This window comes from Pseudopodoces humilis, chromosome 2 (assembly GCF_049639895.1).
Source record: "Pseudopodoces humilis isolate 2021_Gansu_Grassland_sample_001 chromosome 2, ASM4963989v1, whole genome shotgun sequence".
In the NCBI taxonomy this organism is placed as follows: Eukaryota; Metazoa; Chordata; class Aves; order Passeriformes; family Paridae; genus Pseudopodoces; species Pseudopodoces humilis.
In genome coordinates this window covers 114520104-114547358 of record NC_142201.1, presented here as the reverse complement: position 1 = coordinate 114547358, position 27255 = coordinate 114520104, and the positions used below count along the sequence as shown (strand labels likewise).

The 27255-nt window shown below is 40.3% G+C and overlaps 1 protein-coding gene across 15 annotated transcripts in view; it reads right to left on the bottom strand.

The window, feature by feature from the left end:
• SYNJ1 (synaptojanin 1) overlaps positions 1-27223 on the bottom strand; it is a 51045-nt gene extending 23822 nt beyond the window's left edge. For 9 of the 15 annotated variants that reach the window (XM_088051545.1, XM_088051549.1, XM_088051553.1 and 6 more), the window contains exons 1-14: positions 26015-26092; positions 24597-24742; positions 17970-18056; positions 17309-17579; positions 14880-15105; positions 13611-13694; positions 12990-13051; positions 12607-12703; positions 11162-11331; positions 9048-9129; positions 7653-7805; positions 4481-4646; positions 3243-3266; positions 69-260 (exon numbers count right to left, since the gene is read on the bottom strand). In XM_088051545.1, the coding sequence (XP_087907671.1) occupies positions 69-260; positions 3243-3266; positions 4481-4646; positions 7653-7805; positions 9048-9129; positions 11162-11331; positions 12607-12703; positions 12990-13051; positions 13611-13694; positions 14880-15105; positions 17309-17579; positions 17970-18056; positions 24597-24720 (1738 nt within the window). In that variant the 5' untranslated portion in view covers positions 24721-24742; positions 26015-26092. Of the gene's footprint in view, positions 1-68; positions 261-3242; positions 3267-4480; positions 4647-7652; positions 7806-9047; positions 9130-11161; positions 11332-12606; positions 12704-12989; positions 13052-13610; positions 13695-14879; positions 15106-17308; positions 17580-17969; positions 18057-24596; positions 24743-26014; positions 26093-27099 lie in introns of those variants that run through there. The other 6 variants (XM_014253544.2, XM_014253546.2, XM_014253551.2 and 3 more) reach the window with 3 other exon arrangements.
• Between the last annotated feature and the right edge of the window lie 32 nt (positions 27224-27255).

Below are 27255 nucleotides of genomic sequence, written 5' to 3'. Positions count from 1 at the left end.
GTGATCTACTTAGAAAAATCCGTGTTTTCAAAAAAAAAAAAAAAAAAATGACAGAACACAAATCCTACCTTGGAATTCATGGATCCCAGCTAACTTCGGTGCATCCAGAAGCCAGTCAGTGAGGGTTTGATTTCTGAAGGCAATACTTCGAAATTGCTTCCCCCCATTAACGTTCCATGTCCCAACGCAGACTCGGATTTTTTTCGGTTTTGCATACTTATAGAAATTCTCACACATGCTCTTCAGTACTTTTACAGATGCTGCAAAAACATTTGAAAAGACATTACTTTTATAGCAAGTGTTTCAGAAAACTTAGCAGCGAGATCTTTCCAATGTACGTGCACAGACAAAGTTAAACTGTGAAAGTGCAAGGAATGCAGGTTTCCCAGGGGAAAGTACCCTTAGAGAGATTACTTGTGTGGGTAAGACACTGACTGAAAAACAGCAGCAATTTGCTCAAAATTATATAGAGAAATAATACATGAAGGAAACTATTCCCATGTTTTATAAATATCTGTTTTTCTTCCATCTCATCCATGAGTCTCTAAGGAAATCATCGTTTTTTCTACATATCAACAAGGATATCTACCTCATTCTCCCAGATTAAATTTATGAAATCCAATCTCTGTTACAGAACCAACGTGCAGATATATTAATTTCTGGAAGTGCAAAAGTTGCTGATATACTAGAAGTACTAAAATAGAGAAGGTACATTATCATATCAGAATACGTCTATTTAAGCCACAAATCTGAAGTATTTTTAGGTCAGTTGAATTCCTAAAGAGCTGCTTTAGTGAGGACAGTAAGCTGGGATTCAAAATTATTAAACTCACTTCTCTGTCCCATCAGCCTTTCCCTGTGCCTTGTTTTTATCTGCCAGATGAAGAGAGAGGTATGACCCATATGTAAAGGATATTGTGAGAAACACAGAAAGAAAAAAGCTGATTCAATAGTCAGGTACTTTACCTAAGTTATATTAAGTTATATTAATTTACCTATTTTGAATGTTCTCATGGTTATCAGACTCCAAAAGAAAATATAAACAATATGAGATGGAATACTTCCCTTCACTTGTTGCAGTCTTGAAAAACAGTCAGTTCCTTGGAACAATACTTTCATTTAAATTCCCCAAATAAGATGATTAGTGAGCTGCTGCTGTCTTAAGTTTGCCATCTTGGCTACCCAGTTAAAACAAAAATCAGGTATTCTCTATCCCTATTGGGTTTGGAAAAAAGTGGAAGCAAAAGAAGAAAATAAATGGTGTTTGTTGGCTGTGAATGCTTTCCCTGCTGAACAAACCAAGCATCCATAAATGGGCCAACCACATAGAAAAGACAATGAACTGGTTGGTGTCTACTTGGGTTGCTCCAAGTTCTTGGGATCATATTTTCTTCATCAAAATCCAGGCAAGTGAAGTCTAGAAAACAGTGAGGAGCTGACAGGATACTTGAGCCCTCCAAGTGAGAGCCAGATATGGGGTCTGCTTCTGGCCCACACCCTAGCTGACTCCAGCCAGGAAGTCCAGCACGCACCCAAAAGGCCATGGAGGGTGGAGGACAGGAGTTACCTCAACGCTGAAGGGAAACAACCCCAGGAATGCTGTAGCCACAACACATCCAAAAACCCAAATCATCCAAAGGGTTGGCTGAACCCCAGGAACCCAAACCAGCACCATAGGCAGCTGTGCAGGCCTGCAGAGATGAGCCTCTGCAGCACTCAGAGCAAGTTTAAGAGCAGAGTTTGGACATTTCTCATGTCAGGTTCCATAATTTTCTTTTGAAAATTTAGCTTCATTTCAGCTTCATTTTAGTTACTCCAAATCATTCAGTTGCTACTGAGCAGCTTTTAAGAAAAGCTGCAAAATTTCATTATTGCCTATTTAACTCCTGATGTTGTTATGAGACCCTAATGTGATAAGCCTCACCAGGTTAGACTCTAACTTTAGAAGTGAACTGACAATAAGCTTATTACAAAGAATTCATATCTTTAAACTAGCAGTCCTCCTAAATTGTAGAATGACTCTTTTAATAAATGTGAGTAATTAAAAATTTCTATTGCTTTCCAAAATACTGAGTGAGCCAAGTGGTTTTCAGAGCTCCTGAAACTATGATTTTCCCACATATTTCTAGCTATTTATCTTTACAGCAAAATTGTGCCTCACTCTACAACATCGGAAATCAAATCAGCTACATTTTCTGTTATTTGCAGCAAAAATACTTTGACTGCTGCTCTTACAAGGCAAACAGAAATTTGGAAATCAGTTCTACAAAGGGAGGTTTAATTTAATTCTGTTTGGGATATTCTATGCAACTGAATGGAACCATTGGAATTTGATGGAACTGTTTTACTGCAACATCCAAATTCGTGTAGGACCCAGGGGAGACCCTGAAATGCTAAAAAATAGCTGATTTATAACTCTTACAAAAATAGGCATTCTAATAAATAATAAAAACTAGACATAAATAATACAAACAAAAATAATATATAAATATATACAAATAGTTGGCTCTTCTTCCAGATTTATAAGATCGAAGGTAATACCATCAGTGAGAGTGTGACCAGTCATTCCAATAAGCACCTGGTTATACTGACAAAATGCCAGTGAATCACCTAATTTCATTCAGACCTACATTACTTGTGACTCAGATTTCATTTACTAAGAGTTAAGTAGGTAGAGTAAAACACATGCAGGAAAAGCAAAACTGGCAAATGTAAGGGCTGTTTAAATTTGCTCAACACACAGTAAAATCTTAATAGAAGAGCATTAGGAATATTTTATTTTAAAAAATGGTTTCTGGGAACAAGAACATGTAGTGCTGCACAGCTGACAAGTTCCCTGCAAGAACATAAGCATATGGAGCCTTCTAGCAGCAGTAAGATGAAATTACAAATTGTACTGAAGAATTTCACCTCTTATCCTAAACAAAGCAAAAATACAGAAGCCTCCAAATCAGATAAAAGGAAAATTCCTTTACAGCCTGAGCATGTGAAAAAATAAACCCCCGTAAATTGATTACCTCATTTCCTAACTTGCACCCAAGCTCAACTGCAACATTTTTCACCTCTTATATTCCCGCTTTTCTTGGATTAAAGGATGCTAGGGCACAGGAATACCAGATCCAAACACCATCAGGAAAATGTGAGCCCACAGCCGAATATTACACAAACAGACACAAGAAAAGCCAGAGGACAACAACAGCTGGTCAGGTATTTACAGCTTATTTTACTGTACTATACTATACCTGATTGTAATGATTGCTCTGAAACTACGGATGCAGTAAGAGGGAAACAAGAAAAGATTAGTCAAATAAGTTACTGTTTTTTAGGATTTTCCAGCAATGTGTGAGAAAACATGCTGTTAATACACAATTTATTACACATACCCATTTGCATCAGTTAAAGCACATGTTTTATGCTGCAAAATCTACCAAGTTTCACAACAGGATTAGCAAATTCTTTTTTCCCCCTTTATTAATTATGGATTCACACATGTTGAAGTACCCCACTGGTTAACTTGCCACCTAGCAGAGAATACAGAGAGATTTCAGGGAAGAGGGATTTATGCTCCTCAGCTGTCAGGAGCTGCAAATGCAGAAAGGATACCTTGCGTTCCCAGAAAAAGTGGAGAAGAAATGAAAACAAATTTTAACCAATTTTAAGTGAGGCCGATTTAGAAGGTTTCAGATATAAGAAAAGTCAGAATAATGTGAAACCTTGTGCTAAACAAATGGGACAGAACCACTCCCTCAGACTTCACACTGGATGTGGACCCCTGAAATGAAGACTACAACTGGGCCATAGTTTTCTTCTTGAGCCAGAGATTTGCACTGAAGGTTTGACATTTTTCCACATTCTAGGTTAAGGTGTGTCCAGGAGAAGAAGAAAAAAAATGAAAAGGAAAATTTAAGAATGTTATTAATCCCTAAAAATTGCAGTAACTCAGAACATTATTACCTGGGATCTTGGAAAGAAGACTCAAATTTAAGTTCCCTCTTTGCCCAAATATGAGCTCCAGTATTTTTAATGTCCCAGGACAGGACTGAATACAGCCCCATGACTGACACACTGTTTTCCTGTCCACCAGACGTGCAGAAGCTGGGATTGACTGCAATCCTGGGGATCTCAGAGGCTACACCTCTTCGGGGATGCAGGATGCTGGGCAATGTTCTCATGAGGGTAACCACCTTCCTGGTACCAAACCCCCAGGACTCATGTGGCTGCTCTGCACAAGCAAGGTTTCTTATTGAATTCTCTCTAGTTTTGATGTAGAACTTCACCCACAAATCACAAACAGGTAAAGCAATTTCTGCAGAACATTAGTTTGGCACTATTAGTAAAGCAGAAGTAACTTTCATTTTTTAATAAGCCAAGAGAACACAAAAGAGCATTTATACTTTCCAACAGTGCTTTGAAAACAAACTCTATACAGCTTTCTTACACCAAATAGTTATCAGAGATTAAAATCCTGAAAGACACATACCGCGTAAACTGCTGGTGGTTAAGAGAGCCCGTGCTTTATCTGCTAAATCACTATTTAGGGTATTTCCCAATAACAAAACATCAATCGCCTCCTGCTTGGAGCTATCAAAAAAGTTATTTTGGATCGTTCTGGTCACAGAACGAGCACCATCCTTCAGCTTTCCAGCCTGTTAGGGAGGAACATGTATAAAATATTTTATGTCGGACACTGCTCACAATACATTGGCAATATTCAGTAGATACATGTAAACTGTGATAACGATTTTAAGGGCTAAGGCAATTTTCTTCTTTAAGTGTTAAATCAAGTCATCTGAGGCTACTGTGCTGCATGTGCTTTCCCCCCACCCCCAAAAAACACAGTAATACCTACAAGGCATATCTAACAAGCAGATTTAAATTAAACTAGGTAAAATTAAATACTGCAGTGAGGGGAATATTTTTTTTTCCCTAAACCCTAGGCCTTTAAAAATTAATTTGATCTAGTGCCATGTTTAGACCATGACAGAGATTTTGGGCTTTTCCCCAAATAGTGAGAGATGAGCAAGCACTCAAGTCCAAATGCCATGATACATGAACGTATATGTTTATGCACTTAGGAGTTCAGAACTCACATTCTGGAATATCCATGTTAAAAACAGAGAGAGCTTAGACTTAAGACACCCCCCCCCCCCCCAATTTGTTGAAATAACATGCAAGTCTCATGCAGCATCCCAGAAGGAACACAGACACTAATCAATGGCTACAGACACACCCAGACACTGTCTCTGCACACTCTGAACCGAAACCCAGAGTAACAGTGTCCACCCACCTGGGCTAAACAAGAGTTTCCAGAAAAACGTGCTGCTGATGCAGACGTACCCCAGGGTCACAAGCACCTCAAGGATAATACAACTAACACATAATGCAGTTGCATACTCGATTCCAAACCTGGCAGTGTTACTTTGGGCATACAGAAACACCTTTCTGCTTACACATGTTGTTACATGTGCTTTGCCTGTGAGGTGTCTGTGAACACACACTGCTGCAGGTATGTGAAATACACTGTGATCCATCAGGGATGCTGCAAGGGATTGTGCTATTATAAAGAAATACTCCCAGGTTTACAGCTTGCATTGTCCATGAAAGCCTCTTAAATGCATGTGGAAAGAAGGCAAAAGCTTAACAAAACTACGCTAGGATTTAATTCTATGAATGGTAGTAGACAGTGAGACAGAAGCTAATCTTTTGGCAAGGCTAAGTGACTTTGGCAGACTATGGGGATGAGCTGCAGGGAGCACCCTATTGCAACAGGATTTTGACAGGATGTACTCCCTTCCTGGCAGACAACGTACAACTGATGATCTAAAAAACCACACTCACCATTCACATATCAGGCAATTAATTGAAAGGAACCCCGAGAAAGCAAAAGAAAGAGCAGGTAAGGAGTTAGATGTAACGAGTATTGTAATACTTTAAAAAAAAATGGTTTTCAGTAGAGAAAGGTATATTAACACACGTAAGGTTAAAATAATTTTCTCTTATGTGAACTTTCTATATTTTTACTTCTAAATATTCTTGGGCTTTGAAGAATCAAACTGACAAGCAGGAAATGGAACAATTTCAGGATCAAACTTTTCATCTGAGAAGTGAGAATGCAACTTAAAAACTTCATTAAAGTACTCAAAAACATACTGAGCCAGTTTTAATTGAAACAAGAGCAAGTATTGTATGGCTTTGTAAGCATTAAAGATCCTCTTTGAATAGATGGGACTCATGTCAGAGATGTTTGATTTATGAGATGTGGTACAAATTAGAGTTGTCCCAGGGCAGGGATCCAGAAGTGTTCCAAAGATGGCAGAGTAAATGTACTGTTGTGGTTAAACAAACTGATACCAGGACATCTACTCTGTGTTTTAAACATTAAAAATGGAAAAGTAAATACATTAAATGCATTTTTAAAAGTTTTTTTTAAAAAAAAAAGAAAAAAGAAAAGCCAAATGAACTAGATGAAACAGATAACTATTAACTTAGGAAAAGGAACAAAGAAGGTTGAATGAGAAAGTCAAGACAAGGGGAGACACTCCATAAAATACTTACTGCAGTTTTCCTGGCAGTTTAGGTGACATTTTTGTAAGAAAATAAAACTAAACATCTTGAACCAAATTCCACTCTACAGTAAAATATAAGCAATTCCCAAATGAAGAAGTCTTGCATGCACCAGTCAAGGGGCAGAATAAGCAATACATTTATTTGATTATTTTGTTTTTATGTATTTTGATGTGATACCTCCTACATGAGCAGAGAAGGACCCTGACAGAGTGTGAATGAACAATGATGGAAAATCCAAAACAGCTGGCTATGAGTACATAGGACATAACATGGACTGAGAAGCAGCACATTCTTTAGCAGAAAGAACAGTGTGAAAAGACATTCTTGAAGGAATTAAGGGCAAAAATTGCTACAAGTCAACATTTGTCTTGATAGGTATCACCAGGCAAGGGACAGGATTAGGGAAACAAAAAAGCAACATTGTGAGGAAAAAACTAAAAGACAGCATGAGAAAATGGGAACAACTCAGGCATCAACCCAAACAAAACAAGTTGAATTGAAACACTGCACTGTCATGGAGCACAGAACTGTTCTCACAGTGTTAGAAAGCAGAGTAGAAACAAAATTTGTGTTTTTTTCAGTAACTGCAAAACTAAAAAGCTGGACGAACATTCAAACAAAACCCACCAGGCTACAATTAGATTAGTATTAACACTATTAAACACTAAAAACGTGAGCAACGTCCCATCAAACACAGTTGAACAGGAGATATAGTGAATGGAAGTGAAATAATAGCAGGAGAGGTACAGAAAGGAAAGTAAAAATATTCAAAGAAACTAAAGCTGATTTGAATATATATTTTTCTGAGCTATGAAGATTTCAGCCTTATCCTTTCATACAGAATGGGGTTACGTGGGAGGCAGAAGCATGGCTAGGAAGGGATATACAGAAACATGACCTGCTTATCAACAGAACCAACCATTTTAAGTTAATTTTTCTGGTTGGTTGAGTTTTGTTTGGGATTCTTTTATGATTACAAAGAGCACATTTTTTAAAGAGAAAATCTCATCATTGCTAGATTAATGGCAGAATTTATGAAAACCCATACTGAACACTGCTAAAGCACTTGAGAAGATGTACTTTACCTTTGCTTTTCCTTCAAGGGCTCCAGTTCCAGCATAAATTTTACTGACAGAATCACCATTCACAGACCACATGGATCGAAAAACTTCCTGAAAGCGAGTAACTAACTGAGGCTTCTCAGCTAATCCTAATACCTCCAGCTGTTTTGTTAGCATCTGGAACAGGTGAAGACACCATTAGCAAAAAAAAAAACAAACCAACAAACCAAACAAAAACAAACAAACAAAAAAAAAACCCAAACCCACCAACCCCACTTTAAATACATTTCTTAAAAGGAACATCCTATTTTTCAGCATATATGCATAAAACCCCATAGATCTTGGGTTTACATGTATCATTCTGAGCAAACTGTCAGCATATGCTTGAAAACCTGCATCATACGTGTAATTTAGCACCAACACTTCATTTTCCTTTGAAGATAGGTAGTAGTACAGGGGAAAAAAAATGTAGCTGATTTGTAAATGTTTTCATCTTTAAATTCACCAAACTAAACACAAAAGCTATTTCCAAGAGCTTTTAAAAATCTTTAAAACCTTAGGGTATCTGGGAGCAAGAAGGAGCCTCAAATTATAGACTGACAAAGGCAAAATTCTGAAGGTTGGGTAGGAATCAACAAAGATATAAAATGAAACATGTAAATCAAAATTAAGAAGAAATATACAAGAAATTTTAGAAATTGGGTGCTTGCTCTTATAATTTTAGGGCATCATCATTTGGGTTCAGTACCTACTATTTTAAGTATCTACTGTGTTAAATAAAGTCAGAAGTCATATATATCACTTAATAGAATTTGAAAATTAAGTCAGCAGTTCTTCAAGATTAACCAATTCCCTTCTTATTAATTAGTTTTATGCTTTTAGCTCTCACACTTTAGCTGAAATAATTTAATTCTCATTACTGAAAAATCTGGCACACCTGTTTTTTAAAAAAAAGTTGTATTTATGCAGTTCTTGAAAGGATATGAAAGGAAAAAACAGAACTACATAGCTAAGCTTGACATGTAAGTGCTCTACACATCAAGAGTGTAGAAAGATATTCTTATGCCATAGAAAACTCGTGTCAATGCAGTAGCCAAGCACTACATATTCCAGAATCAGATATGTCTGTTCTACAACCAATGCCTTGTAAGTTCTCACAGAAATTCCTCTTAAGAGGAGCATTTTAACTAAATGAAATTCAGAAAACAGAAGGATGATAATTTTCCTAGATTTGACCTTATAGCACCCATATTTTTTCATTTTCAAACATGCTGAACATCTTCTCTCTGGAAGTCAAAACAAGAAACAGCTCACACTAGAAATCCACACAGAAAAAGTTAATTCACCCTTCCTAGGAAAGTGCCACTGCTTTTACAGCCAAAGTGCCCCAGAGACAGCAGCTGGGTGTGGGTTTCCTACCTCCAAGCCGAAGAAAGCCTGCACACTGTTTGTTCTATCCAGACAGTCCAAGCAGTTGGTCCTGACAGTGCCGCTCTGGGATCTGTGCCAAGGACAACAGGAGAGGGAAAACAACTGCAATAACTCCTTTAACATACATCTCCTCAACAGAGGCAGGGACAGGGAGATCTGAACCAGAGCAGTAAACCAAGGCATTGTCAGTGCAACCTTCCTGCCCCACAAGGACATTTATAAAGGTGTCAGCAGCAACAGAGGGTGAGCTTCAAGTGCTCACTGAGCACAGCTCAGGCATTTTCTGCAAATAATGTTAGTCTTTCTGCTTCAGTTTCTCCCAATCGTCCTTGCTTGCTTGGTGAAAGTGTTATGCAAGATTAAGGTTTCTTTTCAAACAACTCAACTAACACACTTCCAAAAAACCTCGGGGAGAAATAACTCTTAGTTACAACAAAAATGAAAAAGAAAAGAAGAAAAAAAGTAGAGACAATTCTCAAATTTTATTTAACTAAAAGTAACAAGAATTTGTGATGTAACTTAAGTCAATGCCAACACCTCATTACTTGCTCATAAAAATGAAAAACAAGCCTCTCCCATTTAGCTCAAGGGATGTTTGAGGCCCTCAAGCACTCAGAACTGCTCCACTTCCTTCAGGAGAAGCCCAGTAACTCCTGCTAGAAAGCTCTCAAAAGGATCATGTTAAGCAACATCCATGTGCTGCTTCCTCAGATACGTGTACAAAATTCTAAGGACTCTCCCAAGGACACACATTTATCCCTTACTTTTGTCATTCCCACTACACACGTTGCCTGTCAAAGTCAGCACCTTTAATTAGAGACCTAACCAAAAACTGTAGCAAGTTCTGAAGAACTTTCTTCAAGATTACTTTTTTTAGCATTACTATCTTGGCATTTGATTTGAAATACAAAGCAAAAAGCCTGATATTTCCCAAAGGAGATGGTCCACAAACTCACAAGCATTATAACTGTATCTTTTATTAACACAAGTCTTTGAGCTGTCAAAGCTACAACTTTTTTTTTTTGCTTTCAGTCTGTTGCATTTTGATTTGTGATGTCATTATTTGAAACCCCCAATAAAAAAAAAAAAAATAATGCCTTTTAAAGCTTTTTGGAGCTCATCTCTGTTGCTAGAGGACACGAAATAATTCACACAAACATCCCTAAGTGTCAGAACAAAAACCAGTGCCTTTATTCTCTGACTCCGGTATTTATAGATTCTCGACAATGACCAGGGATTGGATGATCAAGTTACCACCTTCCCAAGCACACTGATCATAAGAAATGTTCATCAAAATACGTTTCTTAGAAGGAATGTGATAAACAGCTTATGTTTATGTTACTTTCATGGGAAAGTAACTAAAACTATGAAAACATTATCAGAAGGTTTCAATTTCCAGGGCGACACATCCCCTCATCATTCAGCAACTCTTTCTCAGGGAGAACATCACTCAGCACTTTGCTCTGCATTAGTTAAAAGGAGGAAGAGTGTAGAAGGGAGAAGAGAAGGAATGTTGGCTACTTCTATCCCTGCTTCTCTTTTCCTGCTGAGAGAAGCACAGCTTTTGCTCCAGGAATCAGGAATAAGTACAGAGAAGAGCAGGAAACATGCATATCAATCCTGCTTTGAGAGAAAGCAATTTCTCAAATGGGGGATCCAGGATCATTCAAAAACACTGCCCTGAACATGAACACTTACAACACACAGAAAATGGTATGCTCCATCACTGAGGGAAACAGTCAGCATGTTATGCAGGAAGATGGAAAAACAGTCATTAATTCCACATGGCTGCCCACTAGAAAAAGGACTATTGACCATTTTTCACAAAATCCTGAGGTCAAAGGCCTGAAATTAATTCTTACCCCTTGAATGTCTCACAGAGATCTTCCTCAGAGATTTTGAGAGCATACACAGAATGAGACAAGATTTTACTAGAGTAAAACAGGTGACTTGTATTTTAGCTGTTAAGGATCACCCAGGAAACACTAAAACCACAATAACAGAGGCAACATTCTTTCTCTTATCTTCTTGCTGAGGGGTGAAACACATCTCAGGCACCACAACTTAATCTGAGGAAATGGAAGGAAGTTATACATACAAACCTTTTTACTTCCTTTCCATCAAAATAAAAAAATCCACACTCCAAGAATTTCTGGACTTGAGGTTTAAGCACACTGTGTAGTTTTTCTGCCTTTCCACCTTTAACCATCTGATGATAGTCAAAGTTCACCATTTTGATATCAGCTGAATGTTCAGATGCTTTCAAATGGCTCTGGCATTGTAAACAGAAAAAAAAATATAAATATACCAGTATCTGAACATACAGAAGCAGGAGCTAAAAAAGAGATTACAAATATTTTAGAAGTTGTTTTATTAGCTTTCTTTTAGGTAAAATGAAACAACTTTTATCACCATTGAAACAAATCACTCAGAACTGATTAATATTTCACATGTATTTTTGTCTTCCTTGCCACAAAGTCAGGTTTTTCCCTTACTACACCAGGGGTCACCAAGGCAGCCTATGGCCTCTTCTGCTGTACAAATGCCTTCACTTGCTAAAGGCTGTTTCAGCAAAACCCCTGTTCACCAGCAGTCACTGACGTGGTGATCAGCAATGGGGATTGGGTAAACACTTCATCAACTACTACCGACAAAAAACCCACCCAAATTATTTAGGTTGCTGTGGAGAGTGGCTGGAGCAAAAGCTTCCCTAATACTCCCTGAAAAACTCTTAAGTGCCCACAGAATGTTTGTTGGCAAAGCCCTGGGTATTGATGCACATCTAGGAACACTCCTGTCTCCTACTACAAGAGCTGGATACAGCAAATATTCCAGTGAACGCCCCAAGCTATTCAATCACTACGATACAGAGGGAAAAGGGAAAGGGAAATAACAGATGGCTGGCTACCAACATGTTCTCTGGCTTCAGACAGAACTCCTCGAATAGTTGGTATTTATGAACTGCAATGTGAGGTTTTCTTTTAAACTAACCAGTGGGAATTAATGAGATCACCCACTTAGAGTTAACATCTTCTGAACCAATTATTTCCTGCTAATCATGAAGCAGATCCGTATTTAAATTGCTAAGTTGTATTTAAAAAAAAATAAAGGGATATATCCATCAATTTCAAAAGAAATATCCTTAAAAGAAACATCACAGCATTAAGCATATTATAAGCATATCATAAAGCATAATGTATTTATGCATCAATTTTATAGCGTAGAAAAGACTTGTGCTTTCAATAAGACACTAGTAAGCATGAAATATGAAAATAACTTAAAATCCCTCTGTCTACACTGTCTACGTTGCTGTTATAATTTTCCAGTACAGTAACCAATCTGAACAGAATCAAACACAAATTACGCAGAGAACTTTAAACAATTCATTTCACGTTGTGCATCTTAAGCAGTGCTGTTATGATAAACCAAATTTTAGTTCCCAGAGCACAGCATACCTGGAGGTTTGGTTTCCAAAGGCTATATAAAAGCTTCACTGCAAACAAGCAAATTCCAAGGATATGCACAGTGAAAGAACTGTCATACTCACCTGGAAAGCTTTGCTGAGCATGTGCTCCCCTTCTTTTGCCCCAAGTAAATTTACAATAATTTGCTTGCCATATAAATTTTTAAGGGTTTGGAAATGCCTGTTAACAGAAGAAAAAAATCCACAGTTATCTTCTGGCACATAGAAAATTAACAGCAACACCTGCAACACTGAGAAGGTGAAAAGTATTCAAGAGAAATTTTATTCACCCTTTCCAACAAAGCATTGAAAGGCATAAGCAATCCCCGGGAAGTTCCCAGCTCTGCTGAATCCCACATTTGTACAGACAAAGCCTCCCATTTGGAATAGCAAATCCCATCTCTGTGATGCAGCAGAACTTACCAGAGGTTTGTAGTGCATTAGCAAAAACTTTAGATGCTTTTTACCTGTCAAAAGCTGGTGCATTCGCCTCAAAACCCCTTGACATCCTGACACGATGGGATCCCACCTGCAACACCAAGATTACACTGTTTACCAAAATCTTGTTTTGAGAAAAAGGCATGTAAATGTTTCAGCAGTTCTGCTGCAAAATGCTGGTATGTCTAAAGAGCCTAGAGTCCCTGTAAGGCACAAACTTCTTTTAACCTTTCTTGTAAAAAAATGTGTCACAGTAGTAGTTAGTGAATCAGTCCCTCTTCCAAGAATATTATGATGAAATATTATTACAGTAACTCTTGATCCTTACTGACTTCTTGAAAAGACTTCTCCTCAAGAAGAACTCAGAAGAGAACGGTCTCTTTGGATGCCCTTAGATAACCCATTTAAAAGAGAAAAAAGAACTTAAAAGAGAAGATGTGGAAAAAAGAATAGACATTCAAGTAGTGTGCAAAGCAACTTTTAGACTTGAGAGGAGCAGTCTTGGTGAGTCATAACAGCACCAAAGTGCTCCCAAAGGATCACCTCATCCTCACAGGCAACTGTGCAGAAGAGCCCAAAGGTTAGTAGATGATGTTTAAAAGGACATGAATAAGAATTATAATGTATAATTAAATCTATCTCCTGCATACCTGCAGTCCTGGCTGTTCCCAAAATAATGGAACAGATCCTCGAATCTGTATGAAAGATGACACAGAGTCATCCAAATATATCACCTGTTAAGGAAAGTAAAGCATAGTATTAATAATTATCACAAGTAAACTTTTAGAATTCTTAGCCTTAACTTGAAGCAAATAAAATATATTTATGTATTACATATTCCACACTACAAGCTAAAATATGGTTTCTGAGACTCTGAACAATTCCTACGAAAACTTCCGTCACTCTCTTGCTCCCTTGCAGAACCACAGTTCACAACACGTAACGGAATACAGCTTTTATTTTTTGGGCTTGAGTAACTCCTGCACTAGGAATAAGATGTTTCAAACACCTTGGTAAGACTTTCCTGCAGGAACAGTTAACATGAACACCAATGCACAGAAAATCACCATGCAGCCTACTCATGAGAACACTCATACAGATCTTTTGCACCAGAAACCAACGTAACACGGCCCAGGAAGTATCCAGGAAAGGAAAACTGAAGTGGAATAACATGCTACAGCCATTCAGTGACATTGACATGCTACAAAACTTAAGAGTGTTCTGATTAACTCCTGAAACTGGTGCTGTAAAAGAAGAGCCCTTCCTGCACAAAGTCCTCCTTCAGTCACCTGGGTTCTGGATGGTGTCAGCCAAAGAAACCTAGGAGCATGAACACAGCGGCAGGTACAGCCCCTTGGGAATAGGCTACCATGGAAAGTGAGCCAAGGAAAGCCAGCAAAGAAAGATTTAGCAGGTTCTCCTATTTCTGTATAATGAGGGCAGAGCTATGAAATCCAAGGCAGCAGAATGACAGTGGCTTTACAAGCCGCCTTTCAGAGGAGCTGTGCAAAGTAGAATGCTTTTATCTTTCCTGAGCCACAAGTACTGGTGTTTCGGTATTTGCCAAAAATCCCTTTTGCCCATTTCTTTTACTTTAGATTAGCTCAGGCCAGAAGTGACACATGCTGCCATGCAGCTCAAGGGGCTCAGGGGAAGCACAGCCACCCACAGGAGTTCAGCACCTTCTTAAGCTACTGCAACTCAGACCCAGGCATGCCCTGACCATAAGCCACACTAAAAACCAAGATCATCAAATTACATAACCTACTTAGCTTCCTAATTTAGCATCAAAGAAACTGTTCCAATATCTGCTGGTGGCAGACTTGACTTGAGATTTGTTGATTTAGAGCAAAAATCTAACCACACAGGGATTTACACTGTCTTGTCAGCCAAGCAATGTGCACTGGAGCGTAACATACCTGCTCTGTTTCAACAAAATTGGCAACGTGACCGTCATCATTTGTTCCCCGGACATTAAATCGGGTGCCAGCCCGTTCACAGCTTAGTCGTGATATGAGACAAGCCTTCGCCTGCTTGTGAGCTGCATAAATTGTCCTGATCTCCACTCCTCCACACATGAGACGCAACAACCAGTCATCACAGTTTACACCGTAGTGCTTCAGATGTAAATGCAGTGACTGGTTCCTATCAGGAAGAAAACAACCATCAAATAACCAGAAGGAATTACAATTCAGCTCAGACTGTTAAGCCAACTAGCAACTCCTTACATTTTACAGCTACAAACACAAACAAGACCAGGAAAATAGGCATGCTACAGTTTTGTGATATAACTCTCATTTAAATGTTCCTGAAATAGCAAAGAGCACAATAAGAAGATGGAGTGAAGCTGTGAATTTCAATGACCTTAAAATAATAAGCCCTTCTAGCCCTTGCTTGTCACCCAGCAAAAGAACAACACTCCAAGCTTGTTTATACTTCTCTGCTCAGCCTTGTTTTGAGAAGCCAAAGATTGCAGACTCTAGGAAAGCAAGACAGAATTCCAATGACAGGGTTACTTTTTCTGTAGTGTATAAAGCACTGTTCAATCTCCCACCACCACAAAATAAAGCTAGAAAATAAATTCTTATCAATATACACTGAATACTTTCATTATATGCCACCTCACCCTAACCCTATGCTGCTCACCAGACAGGCTTCCAGGAAAAAATTCCCAGCCAACTTGTTCTCAAATTTCTTTAAACACCAATTTCAGGGTTAAGTGCTGGTGCTTTATATACTCCATATATCATTCTCTAATAGCAATTACTGTTCACATGAAAGGAAGATACAGTTTGAATGTACCTATGCATTTAGCAGCACTAATCAATGCTGTATTAAGTAAGTAAGTTCAGGTTTTGTGAAATTTTTTGTTTGCCTCACTCTTAGTGGGACTTGGCTTTTGATCTTCAGAAGCATTCACTTGTATAAAAAGGCAGCAAAATTTTCTGCATAAGAAAAAAAAGAAAAGCAAGCTCCAGGAAGATGTCAGATTGGGTCTCTGCCCAAAAAATTCTCTGGAATTGTAATCAGCATGCTCATTATAATGGTGGAAGCTCTTTAATTTTAGCCTTTTCATCCTAAACCTAAGTATATAGGTACATTATAATAGGACACTGAAAGCAAACAATATTCTTTCCCTGGGCACTCTGAGCCTGGATGTTCGGCACAAAAAATTCCCCAGAAAGCTCACTGAAGTGCACAAGCAGAATATTTCCTGCTCTTGACTTTTAGAGGTTACATTTCTAGATCTTGGAACCTGGGCATTCCACCCACCTCCTGTGGGGATTGGTTTTTACTGAAAAAAACAGAACCAGGTAACTTCTGAAGTTTTACAATAGGGGTCAGAATCAGCCCAGCTTATTTGGACAGGCATTATTTCTCAAGCCTTGCAGCACTGACTGATCAATGGGAGCCAAGTCTTTTTTCAGATGCATAGACAAACAGCAAGGTTTCTACAACCCCTATAAACCTACATCAAGGAAATAATGTTTCTGAAGACCTGAGCTTATTTCCTACCTTAATAATTTTTTCTTATACTTCACTCTGATCAGATTTCTTTACCTGACCGAAGTAGCAGCTAAGACTAGAGAAGCATTGACTCATATGCCAGAGCTCATTTGGTGCATTTTGGCCAGAAGAGGGGGATGGATGTAGCTTTTCACCTGTTCTAACAGTGTAAACCCAAGTCTTCAGCACCCTTCCAAGATTCCTAGACACACACAGCATTTTTAACAAAGGCTGAAGGGAACAGAATTTCTAATATGTCAGTGTGCATTACTGACATTATTTAGGCTGCTGATCAGCAGAAGCAGCATTCTTCTCACCAAAAATTCTTCGTGTGAAAACCTATACTTTATTCAAAAATATCCAGTAAAAGGATAGCGAATGCAGCAGCCAAGCAAAGTGCACTTTGCAGCAGAGCCTACCTGCTCTCTCAACAAAATCAGCAGCATCACAATTTTCTGAGTAACAAAACTTTTGAAGTGCTTTCATATGTTGTAAACCCCTTGGAATCTATCTATAAACATTACACCACTTTAGAATCCAGAATGTTCAAAAAAATAGTAATTTTTTTTCTTTGAAGCTTCATAACCACACCCATTTAAAAAACTGACCCAATTGATGAAGAATTAAGAGGCAGCAAACTGAAATGCAACATCACAGGAGATGTTCAGATGAAAATACAATATAAGCAGTGAAAAATCTGTGTCTTCCAATGAAGAAACTCCCAAGTGGTCACGAAAGCATCCTGTCATTAGTAACATACTTCTCCCCTTAGAGTTCAAGTAATGCTATTCTAGAATTCATTACTCCTATGTAACGCCTGCTGCACCCATTCTGAACTCACCAGAAGAACCTATTGTCAGTAGTGGTGTGCTCCTGCATGCTGCGGTGAGCACTGAGACTCAGGTCTAAGCTGATGCCAGTTGCAGACCATGCAAAATAAAAGTTTCCGGAGTTCAACACTTTGCGCACTTCTGAAATGCGATCCTCGTCTGTTGGGTCAACTCGCAATGACACGAACTCAGTGGAAGTAACTCGGAAAACTTCGGAGTCCTGAATCTTTCCCACAGACATGCATCCCGTTACTAGAACCAGATAATGTAACAGTGTGTCACCTGCAAAACAAGAAAGGGCTCAGGTAAGAGAATGGATCTTAGCAGAGTCGGATATTGATTCATTTATGTGCTGGAGGCATGGAAGCCCACCCCAGTTTGCCTGAAAAACATAAAAAAAGAACCAATGCCAAGAATGCATTCTCAAGTTCTACACAAAAAAAAAAAAGAAACCACACTGCAAAGAACAGGGATTGCAGAAACAGAAGTTATTTTTGTCCACTCCCTCATTTTTGGGAGTGCTCCAAACTTCTAAGTTACTCTGCAAAGAAAAAAACAAACCAAACAAATAGAAAAAAATAAGCCCTGTTCCTGTTGCAAAGATCCAGTCTTACACAAGCAGCACAGTACTCTGCCCCAAATGAAAAACTCAGGTTTTACTATTTGACTCACCAAGGTTCAGTCTTAACACACCCAAGAGCCCATATGCATCCATGACTTTGGAGTACGTATTCTTGATTGTGTCTTTTTCTGCAGAAGCTATGGAGAGAAAGGAAAAGATCTGCTGATGTAAAAGCCCCAATACTACGGCAGTGAGAGCAGTGACTCCAAACTGAAAATCTGAGGGATTACAAAAGCAGGGCTTACGTGACACTTCTGGAAAGAAATCAAAATGTATGAGCATATGGCACTTTATAATGGAAAATGAGGGTTTGATTCTGTGACAGAGTATGATCATGCTGTGTTTTTAAGCAATAAAAAAAGCAAAAATCCAAGTGATAATAAAGGAGAACACTGACATTTTTAACAGCATCATCTCTTATTATAAAAAATATCTACAGCACAGGCAAATATGATGCCTGAGAATGCTCTCCTGTATTAAAATTAGTCTTTAATGTCACTTTTTATTTTTAAAAAATTACCCTTTTTCTCCAAGAATAAAACCATGATGTGGCAGTATTATCCCTGAACAAGACTATCTCATATATTCCAAGCAGATCAAAACTCTTGCAGGTCCACAAAAACTGGTATTTATAAGCCATGTCTCAGATGAATTAGGAAGACACAGTTTTCACAGACAGTTTTCAACAAAAAACTGCAAACAACCCTGTCATATAAAGTATATTTGCCGTTGCTCTCCTGGGAGTTAAGTGTGCACTTTAGCCCTTTCATCAGCACTGTAACAGCCAGGCCCACGAGCCTGAGAGCTGAGAGATGCTGCAGAGCAGCTGGATCCCACCCATCCTGAGCTTTTGCTTATGACCGAGACTGCACTGGAAGGGCAACATCAACAATTCCAGCTTTGCTACTGGATTTACAGGCATCAAGGTTCTGTGGTTACCAACAATCAGCACCATCTTGCTTTCACAATAAAAACCCCAGAACATGACATGAAGAGGAGTAAATTATAATGCCTATGTACCCTGGCATTCTGCTGTGCTCTCTCACATTAGCTATGCCATTTAGACAAAATCCCTATTTTATTTAGAATAAAAAAAAACCCTCTATTTTATTTAGAATTGCTCTTCCTAACAAGTATTCCCTAAGATTAGTATAGCTCTGCCTGTGCTCAAGCCTATTGCTTCTGTTCAAATATCTGCCAGCTCTTTTACTAAAGTGAATCAGACAATTTAATATAGATGAAACAGTTATTTAACCACAGCTTGAAATCCAACCCCATTCAATGCTTTATTAAGTGGATTTTAAAAAAGTTTCTTTACCTTATTGCACTGATACCTATTGCACTAATATTCCTGTAACATAGATGTAATACAGAGTTTTACAGCAGCATGAGGACTTATTTCTAAAGTCTTCACCCACGGTGAGTGTTAAGAACCTGCAGCCAATCTAAAAACATTTTGTCAGCATCACCAAACTGTGTTGTTCTTAACCAGAAAACCATGGGGCTGGAAAGAACTTTTAAACTTCAGACCCTGGTTCTTTCAATCTGTCTTTTACCAAACTCAGCTTTCCATAACCAGTAAGCTGCCATGCTCTTCCTCCACATTTGAAATTATTATGGACAGATCAGGTTTCGTTTCAAACTTCTTGCAGGATTTTTCTTAAAGGTGCCTGCTGGGATTTAATGACGGCAGAACAATGCCTTTTCTGTCTTCTATGGATTTATTCTCTTTTTCCATTGCAGAGAATGCGGGATATCCTTGTTAAGCCTTAACAAGTAAATGCCCAAAGTAAATGAAGTAACATGGGCTTTGCAAATCCAGACCAACAAGAAGACTAATAAAGCAGCAAAGGGTTGCAAAACCAACCAACTAATCAAATAAAAATAGAGAAAGTTACTGTGGCTAGTAACTGTTTTCTTAAAGTGCCCAAGAACCAACCAAAAGCATTTCATGCCATATTTTTCATTTACATTGGACCTAATTCAGTGTGAACTCAAAGCTTTTCCACACTAACCACCTAAGCGTTTCTCTCTCATACTGCCCGCACTTTTCCTACCTCAATTTGTTTTTTAAGGCCAAAATTCACATGGGAAAATGTCAAATATGGCATCACTTCCTCCATCCTGCCCTGGTCCATGCTCACTGATCCCAGGCTTCTGCTTTCAAGGCAGTGCCTAACAAGGAACTTCCTGTGGTCAGGAGTGCTACAACACCCAGAAAAAGCATTTGAAGCTTCTGAAAATCAAGATGAAACCAGGAAGACACAGCTTCACTACACTCTTTTTCATTCTCTTCCCAAGGGACTCTTATCCAGTCCCCTTAACAGGCCAAACTCTGCTCTCCAGAAGCCCAAGGCACCAGTCCTACTGACCCCTATCTTCAGCCATCCAAAACCAGAAAGATTCTGTCCTTTCATGATCACTATAAATCAGCGTCAAGAAACCAAACCAAACTAACAAAAAACTCCAGAAAACCACAACACATATGGAGTGATTTTCAAACCAATTTGTAATGTACATCTGGAGAAAGCCAGAAAGCCCCATTTGCAGTGTCAAGGAAAAAAACCAACAAAATTTCAGGTCACTGTTTATTACGGATGAACAGGTAACAGCATTTTAAAACATCATCTGTAATAAGCACACCTTATTAATCACGGACACATATAAACAAAGGTGACCATTCAATTATTTTGAAGGGAATATGCCAGCCCTCCCAGTGTTACACAAATGGAACCACATCAACAATCCTGTTTTCAGGATAATCTGGTTCAACATGTATTCCGCTTCATTCCAGATCCAGAAATCAGTTTCCCAATTTTAACAATTAAAAAGTTAGGATCACAGTGAAAGTCACCATGTAGGCTTTGTACGGTTGGGTTGTCCTCTTGGTGAGCTCTCAGGGTGCCATGAGACAACACATTTCAAATTACAGTTCTACAGTTTCCAGGTAGAATATGGGACTCTAAGCAGGGAACAAAACCACAATCCTGAAATTATGTGCATTTCCTTCAGACCCGAGACTTCTAACTTACATTAGAGGAAAGAAAGGCCACACATCTGTCACTTTAAAAGGTTTACAATCTGAAAAATCTGAAAAAAAAAAATCTGAAAAATTTATGAACACAATTTGGTTTTGATCTTTTAAGCCTAAAGTTCCCACGGGTTTTGTCAAATTATGACAGTTAAATTTTTGGTCTTTAAATTAAAGCTAACACCTGAATATTACCACAGAGGTGACATCAAAATCAGAATACAGTCACTACCTACATTTATTAAATTAACCAAATAATTATTTTATTACTTTTGATACCTCTTTTTTTGACACACCCCTAGTACTGGCTCAGCTCAGGATGCTGGGGATGAGAGAACACTGCCAGATTGCTTTTCAAGGCCTGTTGAGACCACCTTGACTTAAATGCATGGAAGAATTTTCTTACTAAGAAGTGGTCTGAGTAGCACTGCTAACCCTGGTGGTGAACAGCTACCAGAATGCCTGCTGCACATGAGTTATTACAGCTCTTGCTTCAGCTCCAGAGAGCCCAGGTGGGCACTGCTCCTCCTCCTGCTCACACATGCTCTCTCCTCAGTTTTACTATGACACTGCGGTCCGAGGATGCGCGTGATGCTCCTGCATCTTCATGGCTCAGTGTTTTCTCAGACAGAATGTTCTCCACAGCAGACGACAGGAGTAAAGACAGCTTACCACTCACTTGGGATGACTCACCAGCAGGAAGAGAGAGAAAGCACACTCCTGCCCAGTCAGGGAAACCTCTCCAGTTAAGACATCTCAGAGAGCCCTATTTCAAAGAATAAACATACTGCCCATTTCATATGGAAAATAAGAAAAATAATTCTATGACACTCCCACCATATTATAAACAAATCAGCAGTGAAGCTGCTGACATTTAAACCCAGGTGCTCTCACCAGTCTTTGAGAAGGATCCCCTCAGACTCTAGTGTCTCAGGCTAATCCAATACCAGGACCGTGCAGACCAGCAAGGTGTTAAATGTACAAAAGAAAGCAAAGTAATGCTCAGGTGTTTCGGTGACAACAGTATTAGTTAATCCACACAGAAAACCTCCAGCAGAAGGATGGCCTGGGCTGCTCCCACGTTCAGACTGAACGGTTACACAACCATCACCTCTGAACTATCCCTTCGACCCTCTTCCTTGCTTCCCTCCGACTTGGCTGACTGGAACAGCACATGGCACACACACTGAAAATCAGCCACCATCTGAGCCCTGCAGAATTTCCTACCGAGGCTGAACTAAACCCTCTGAATCATCTTGCAGTGCCTCACCGAGGGCACGGGGAGGAAGGTTATCCTTCCCTCAGCAAAATGACAGATGTGCTTCCTTTAAGATGACACTGAAAGGATCAGTAAGCTTCCATTCCTTTCTCTTAGCCCATTTCAAAGCTGAAATTCTGTACGTGGATATTCCAGGAGATGCAGTTCACTAAGGCTCTCAGAATTGAGCCCCATGAATCAGTTTTAATGCTAAAATGTATTTCACTAGGCTGTGCATATATTATCCACTCTACATACAGGTAAGAGAACTATGATCAGGTATAAGGCTAAACAGGTTACTTAATCTCCAGTATTTAGTAAAATATTTGGAAAACTGTCTAACAGTATTGTCAATTTTTGTAGTTTAAAAAGTGGTAGCACCATCATCAAAACTCAGAAGTTTTTGACAGTTTAAGTGATGCTGTTCTGGATACATGCTTGATCTGACCATTTTTCTATCTATTCACACAGATTTCCAAACATGGGAAATCTTCCCCAAGGGACAGTAATACTTCATTAACTTTGTCTATTATTTGTACAAATACCTGTGAGTTTGTACAGCTACTGACTGGAATCTTCTGGCTGGATTCTGTGACATGGCCAGTGAGATGGAGAAGTAGCACTACACAATTCTTCCCACAGTGCTAATAATTCTACTCCTTTAAATACGCATTAAAAACAACTGATATCAGATGGGAACAGCAAGCAGAAAAAGAGAAGAAAAAGAAACCTGACCTAGGGAATTTCTGGGCTTTTTCTGCTGCCAGTTTAAGATTGTGATCTTCTAACCATTAAGAAAACTATCAGTACCTAAAGAATTTAGGGAATTTTATGGAAATAAAATGGAGGGAATTAAAGAAAAATGACACTGCTAAATATTCAGTGGAAAACTATGCCCGTGTACCAGACAGAAAAAGAGTAAGCAGTTTCCTGATTAAGCTTACTGAAAACAATACTCACTAACTAACTACTTTCAGCTGAGTATGAACATTTGCTATGATGTAATCTACCAATTAGAATTCCAAGGACAGTGCTTTGCAGATTAATAATGAGCTATCACTAACAGAAGTACAGAACCCAAGAGGAGAGAGGCTTTCAAACCTCCTTCAGGTCTGGCTTCCTCTGCTTGGCAACAACAAGGGCAGGAAGTGGGCATGAACTTTGACACGGGTTTTACTTTTTAGGGAAGGATGTTTATCCAGGTGCCTGCAGTGTATCCCGACATCAGAAGTGACCTACTGCCCTTTCTGAGCATAACCTTCAGGAATAAATTATTTTTCATCTGTTGGCCCTTAAGTAGCTCAAGTATGTTCCATAATTACTAAACATAGGCTGAAACAACCTGTTCCACAAATCTTCAAAATGTTTTATGGCTTGCACTAAACTTGTTCACTGCCTTTATGACTGGAGACTTAATCCATACTACAGTGCCTTATGGATACTGCTACCTAAGTCAAGGAGATTACTTAAATACATAGTATGAAGAAACTGTACCAGAAAAAGAAAGAATTTCAAAAATAGGAGAAAAACACCCACTGTTCACCTGGACCATCATACAGCTACAGCAACCACATCAGTCGTTGCCAGGCCTCTAGCAGGTGCTGGCTAAGGAGAAAACTAATTCCATGGAATTAAAGTTTTCTATAAAAGAGCCAAAATCAAGCTCAGAAATGCTGTGCAACCAGGTGCTTAGACTTCCTAAAGAACACAAACATATGCTATAATTTGACATATTTTAAAAGCCTATGTATAGGCCTTATGGATCTCTTCAGCACTTCTCATTTTAGCGTCCTCCAATAAAAAAAAAGGGAAGTGGGCAAAACTTTAGGAAAATATCTCATGCGGTTTTCACTTAAAACATGTAAAAATAACTCTTCAATGCAATCTTGCTCCAAATATTATTCATTTTATGACAAAACAAATCAATACAGAGTCTTGAGGGAGGTTAAAAATACAGGGACAAAATAAAGCTAAAAATCAAAAAGCTATCTAAAATCACACAAAATAAGACCAAATTATGACATAACATTTAAGAATATAGAATTTACTGTTATGAAATGCAACACAGATAATTAGTTCATCAATGAGTTATCGTGTGTTCAAAATAGGGTTGTTCAGAATCAACAAAACAAGATCATGTTGGAAGCAACTGTAAGAAAATTTAGTGGACATGAAAATATAGATGCATAAAGAGATGTAATTAAATGTGTAAAATTCTCTCTCAACAGATGAAGATAAGAAAATGCCTATTTTCTCATTTAAATCAGAAGCCTCTCCATTAGCAAACAGAAAAATAGAACAGTTGCTTCTTTACACTCCACAAATAAATGGCTCACACAGTGTCTGCCACCTTTCTAACATGTTAGTTATCAAAACAGATTGACTTACAGAGGACAGCCACAGCTCCGGACTCAAACATGAGACATTCCTCTCTGTTCCTGGTTTCCACAATCACACTGAAGGGAAGCGGATCCAGCTTGTGATAGACACGGAATCCTTTACTGAAAGCCATTTTGCCTCAAACACAGGCAGCCCTGTCCAATACAAGATGATGTTAATGAAACCTCCCTGTGCTTCCAGACATCTCCCACAAAGCAGGTTTGACTCATGTCCTTTCCTAGAGATTTTAAGTGTTCAACAAAAACGAACAACAAAACCCCCTGCTCCCTCATTCTACCTCACGAGACTTAGTTTATCTATGTTCCAAAACAACTACAGGGATTACCTAAAGATGATATAAGAGTGTTTCAAAACCAGAACAAGCCAGAGAAACACCTTTCAAAATATGTATTTATTTAAAAGCTTCTTTGAGACAACTAGAATTTTACAGAATCCCAGACTGGTTTGTGTTGGAAGGGACCTTAAAGTTCATCCAGTTCCACCCCCTGCCGTGGACATTCCAATATCCTAGGCTCCAAACCCCGTCCAATCTGGCCTTGGACACTTCCAGGGATCCAGGGGCAGCCACAGCTTCTCTGGGCACTCTGTGCCAGGGCCTCACCACCCTCACAGGGAAAACATCTAAATCTAATCCTATTCTCTTTTAGTTTAAAGCAATTTCTTTCCCAGTACTTAATAAACTAGATTTCTTCTTAGGGAAATAAAAAACGAAAAGGTTTTCCAGCTACCACCAATATGGGAGAGTAGCAATCACCTTAATGGTAAACTAGTGCCAAAAGCAGAGGGACAGCCTTCAATTTTTAGATCTATTTTACTGATTCTACCTTGTACAAAAGGATTGTAAACACTGAAGCCGTCAAGACATTTTAAAGGATGGTACAAAAATGTCAGCTTATTTTCGGCTCTTTTTCCCTCCCCTTTTTTTTTAACAAAAGCAGGGTTTGATTTTGATTTAAACCCTGCCCTGCGGCGGCTGAAACATCGCAGTGTCGTACTGGTGACGCTGCCCGCCAGCCACACACGAGCGAGATCTTAAAAAGCCCCACAGAACTCTCACACTGCAGCAAACCATAAACAAACGCGAGAGCAGCCAAATTTTCCCTGCTAAGGCTCGGGAAAATGCAGGGAAGGAGGACTGCTCCGGAGCGGGGCTTTCCGCCCTCCCTTCCCGGCAGCTCCCTGACCTCCGGAGCGGATACGCACTGCCCTCTCCGGCCTCTCCCCGAGCCCTCCGCGGCCGGGCTGGCTCAGGGCACGGCCAAGCCGTGGGGCTCCCACCGCCGGGCCGCCACATTCCCGGCACAGCGGGACACGCCTGGAAGTGCCCGCCCCATCTCGTCTGGAGCCCGAGCCTCTACCGGCCACCCCGGAGCCCAGGCCCGGCCCCGCGGTAGCGCCCCGCTCACCGTCCGTCCGCCCCGCCCGGTGCCGCGGAGCCGGCGGGATCCACCGGGATCCGCTTCCTCCCGGCCCCGCGTCCTTCCGCACTGCGCCGCCCGCCCCGGAAGGGAGGGGAATGGGGGGGGGAACAGGTGCCGGGGCCGCGGTGGGGCGGAGCTGTACTTTAAACAAACCGAGCCGTGTGTGGAAGACAGCCAGTCTCAAATCCCGCTGCGGGATTATGACGAGGAGCGAAACCCAAGGAACAAGCTCAGGAACAGCCGTGCGGACTGAGCGACCTCTGAGTCACCACGCTGGGCAAAGGGCTGCGATACAGCGCCTCGGATCGGGTGGGAGCCGGCTGAAGCCGGCATCTTTCCGATGGCAGTCACGGAATAGAACCGTGGAATATCCCGAGTTGGAAAGGACCCACAACCTCGGGTCCAGCCACAATCGGATCCAACCTCTGTCCCTGCACAAACACCCCAACAGTCCCAGCCTGTGCATCCGTGGCAGCGCTGTCCTAACGCTGCTGGAGCTCTGGCAGCCTCGGGGCCGTGCCCATTTCCTGGGGAGCCTGGGCAGTGCCAGCACCCTCTGGGGGAAGAGCCTTTCCTGATACTCAGCCTAACCCTCCTTTGACAGAGCTCCAGCAGTTCCCTCGGGTCCTATCACTGGTCAAAGAAAGTAAAGATCAGAGCTGCGTGTGGGGAGAAAGCTGCAGACCCCTGAAGAATTATCAGCTCAATCTCTTCCGCAGCTGAACAAGCCCTGTACCCTCAGCCACTCGTGCGGCTCAACATGGTCTTAGTGACGAGTGCTCAGCTTCGGAGGCAGACTCCACGAGCCAAGGGGATTTATCCCGTTCGGCACAGCTGCCGCTGGCACAGCAGGAACAGAGAGGCCAAAGGCGAGCGAGCCCCGCGTTCTGCGCTGCTCGGGCGGACACGGAGGTGGGCAGGGCGGAACTGCAGCCCCAGGTGCGGCAGCTGTCCTGGGGCCCTGCCCCTGTGGGTACGGCCCGCAGCTCCCGCTCCATCGTCCCCACAGCCCCCGCGCTCCCTGCCCCTGCTGTTTTCTGGGGTTTTTTTCCCCAGCTGGGTTTTTTTACCTTGGTCCTGCCCAGTCTGCAAGGCAATGCTCATCCCCAAGGGCTGGGTGCAGACCGTGCTGGGCCCGGGGTTTTGTCAGGCAGGAGGGGGTTTTTTTTGAGACTCCTGGGAACTACGTTCCCAGAGACTGCTGCAAATCTGCGCTGATGCCCCTC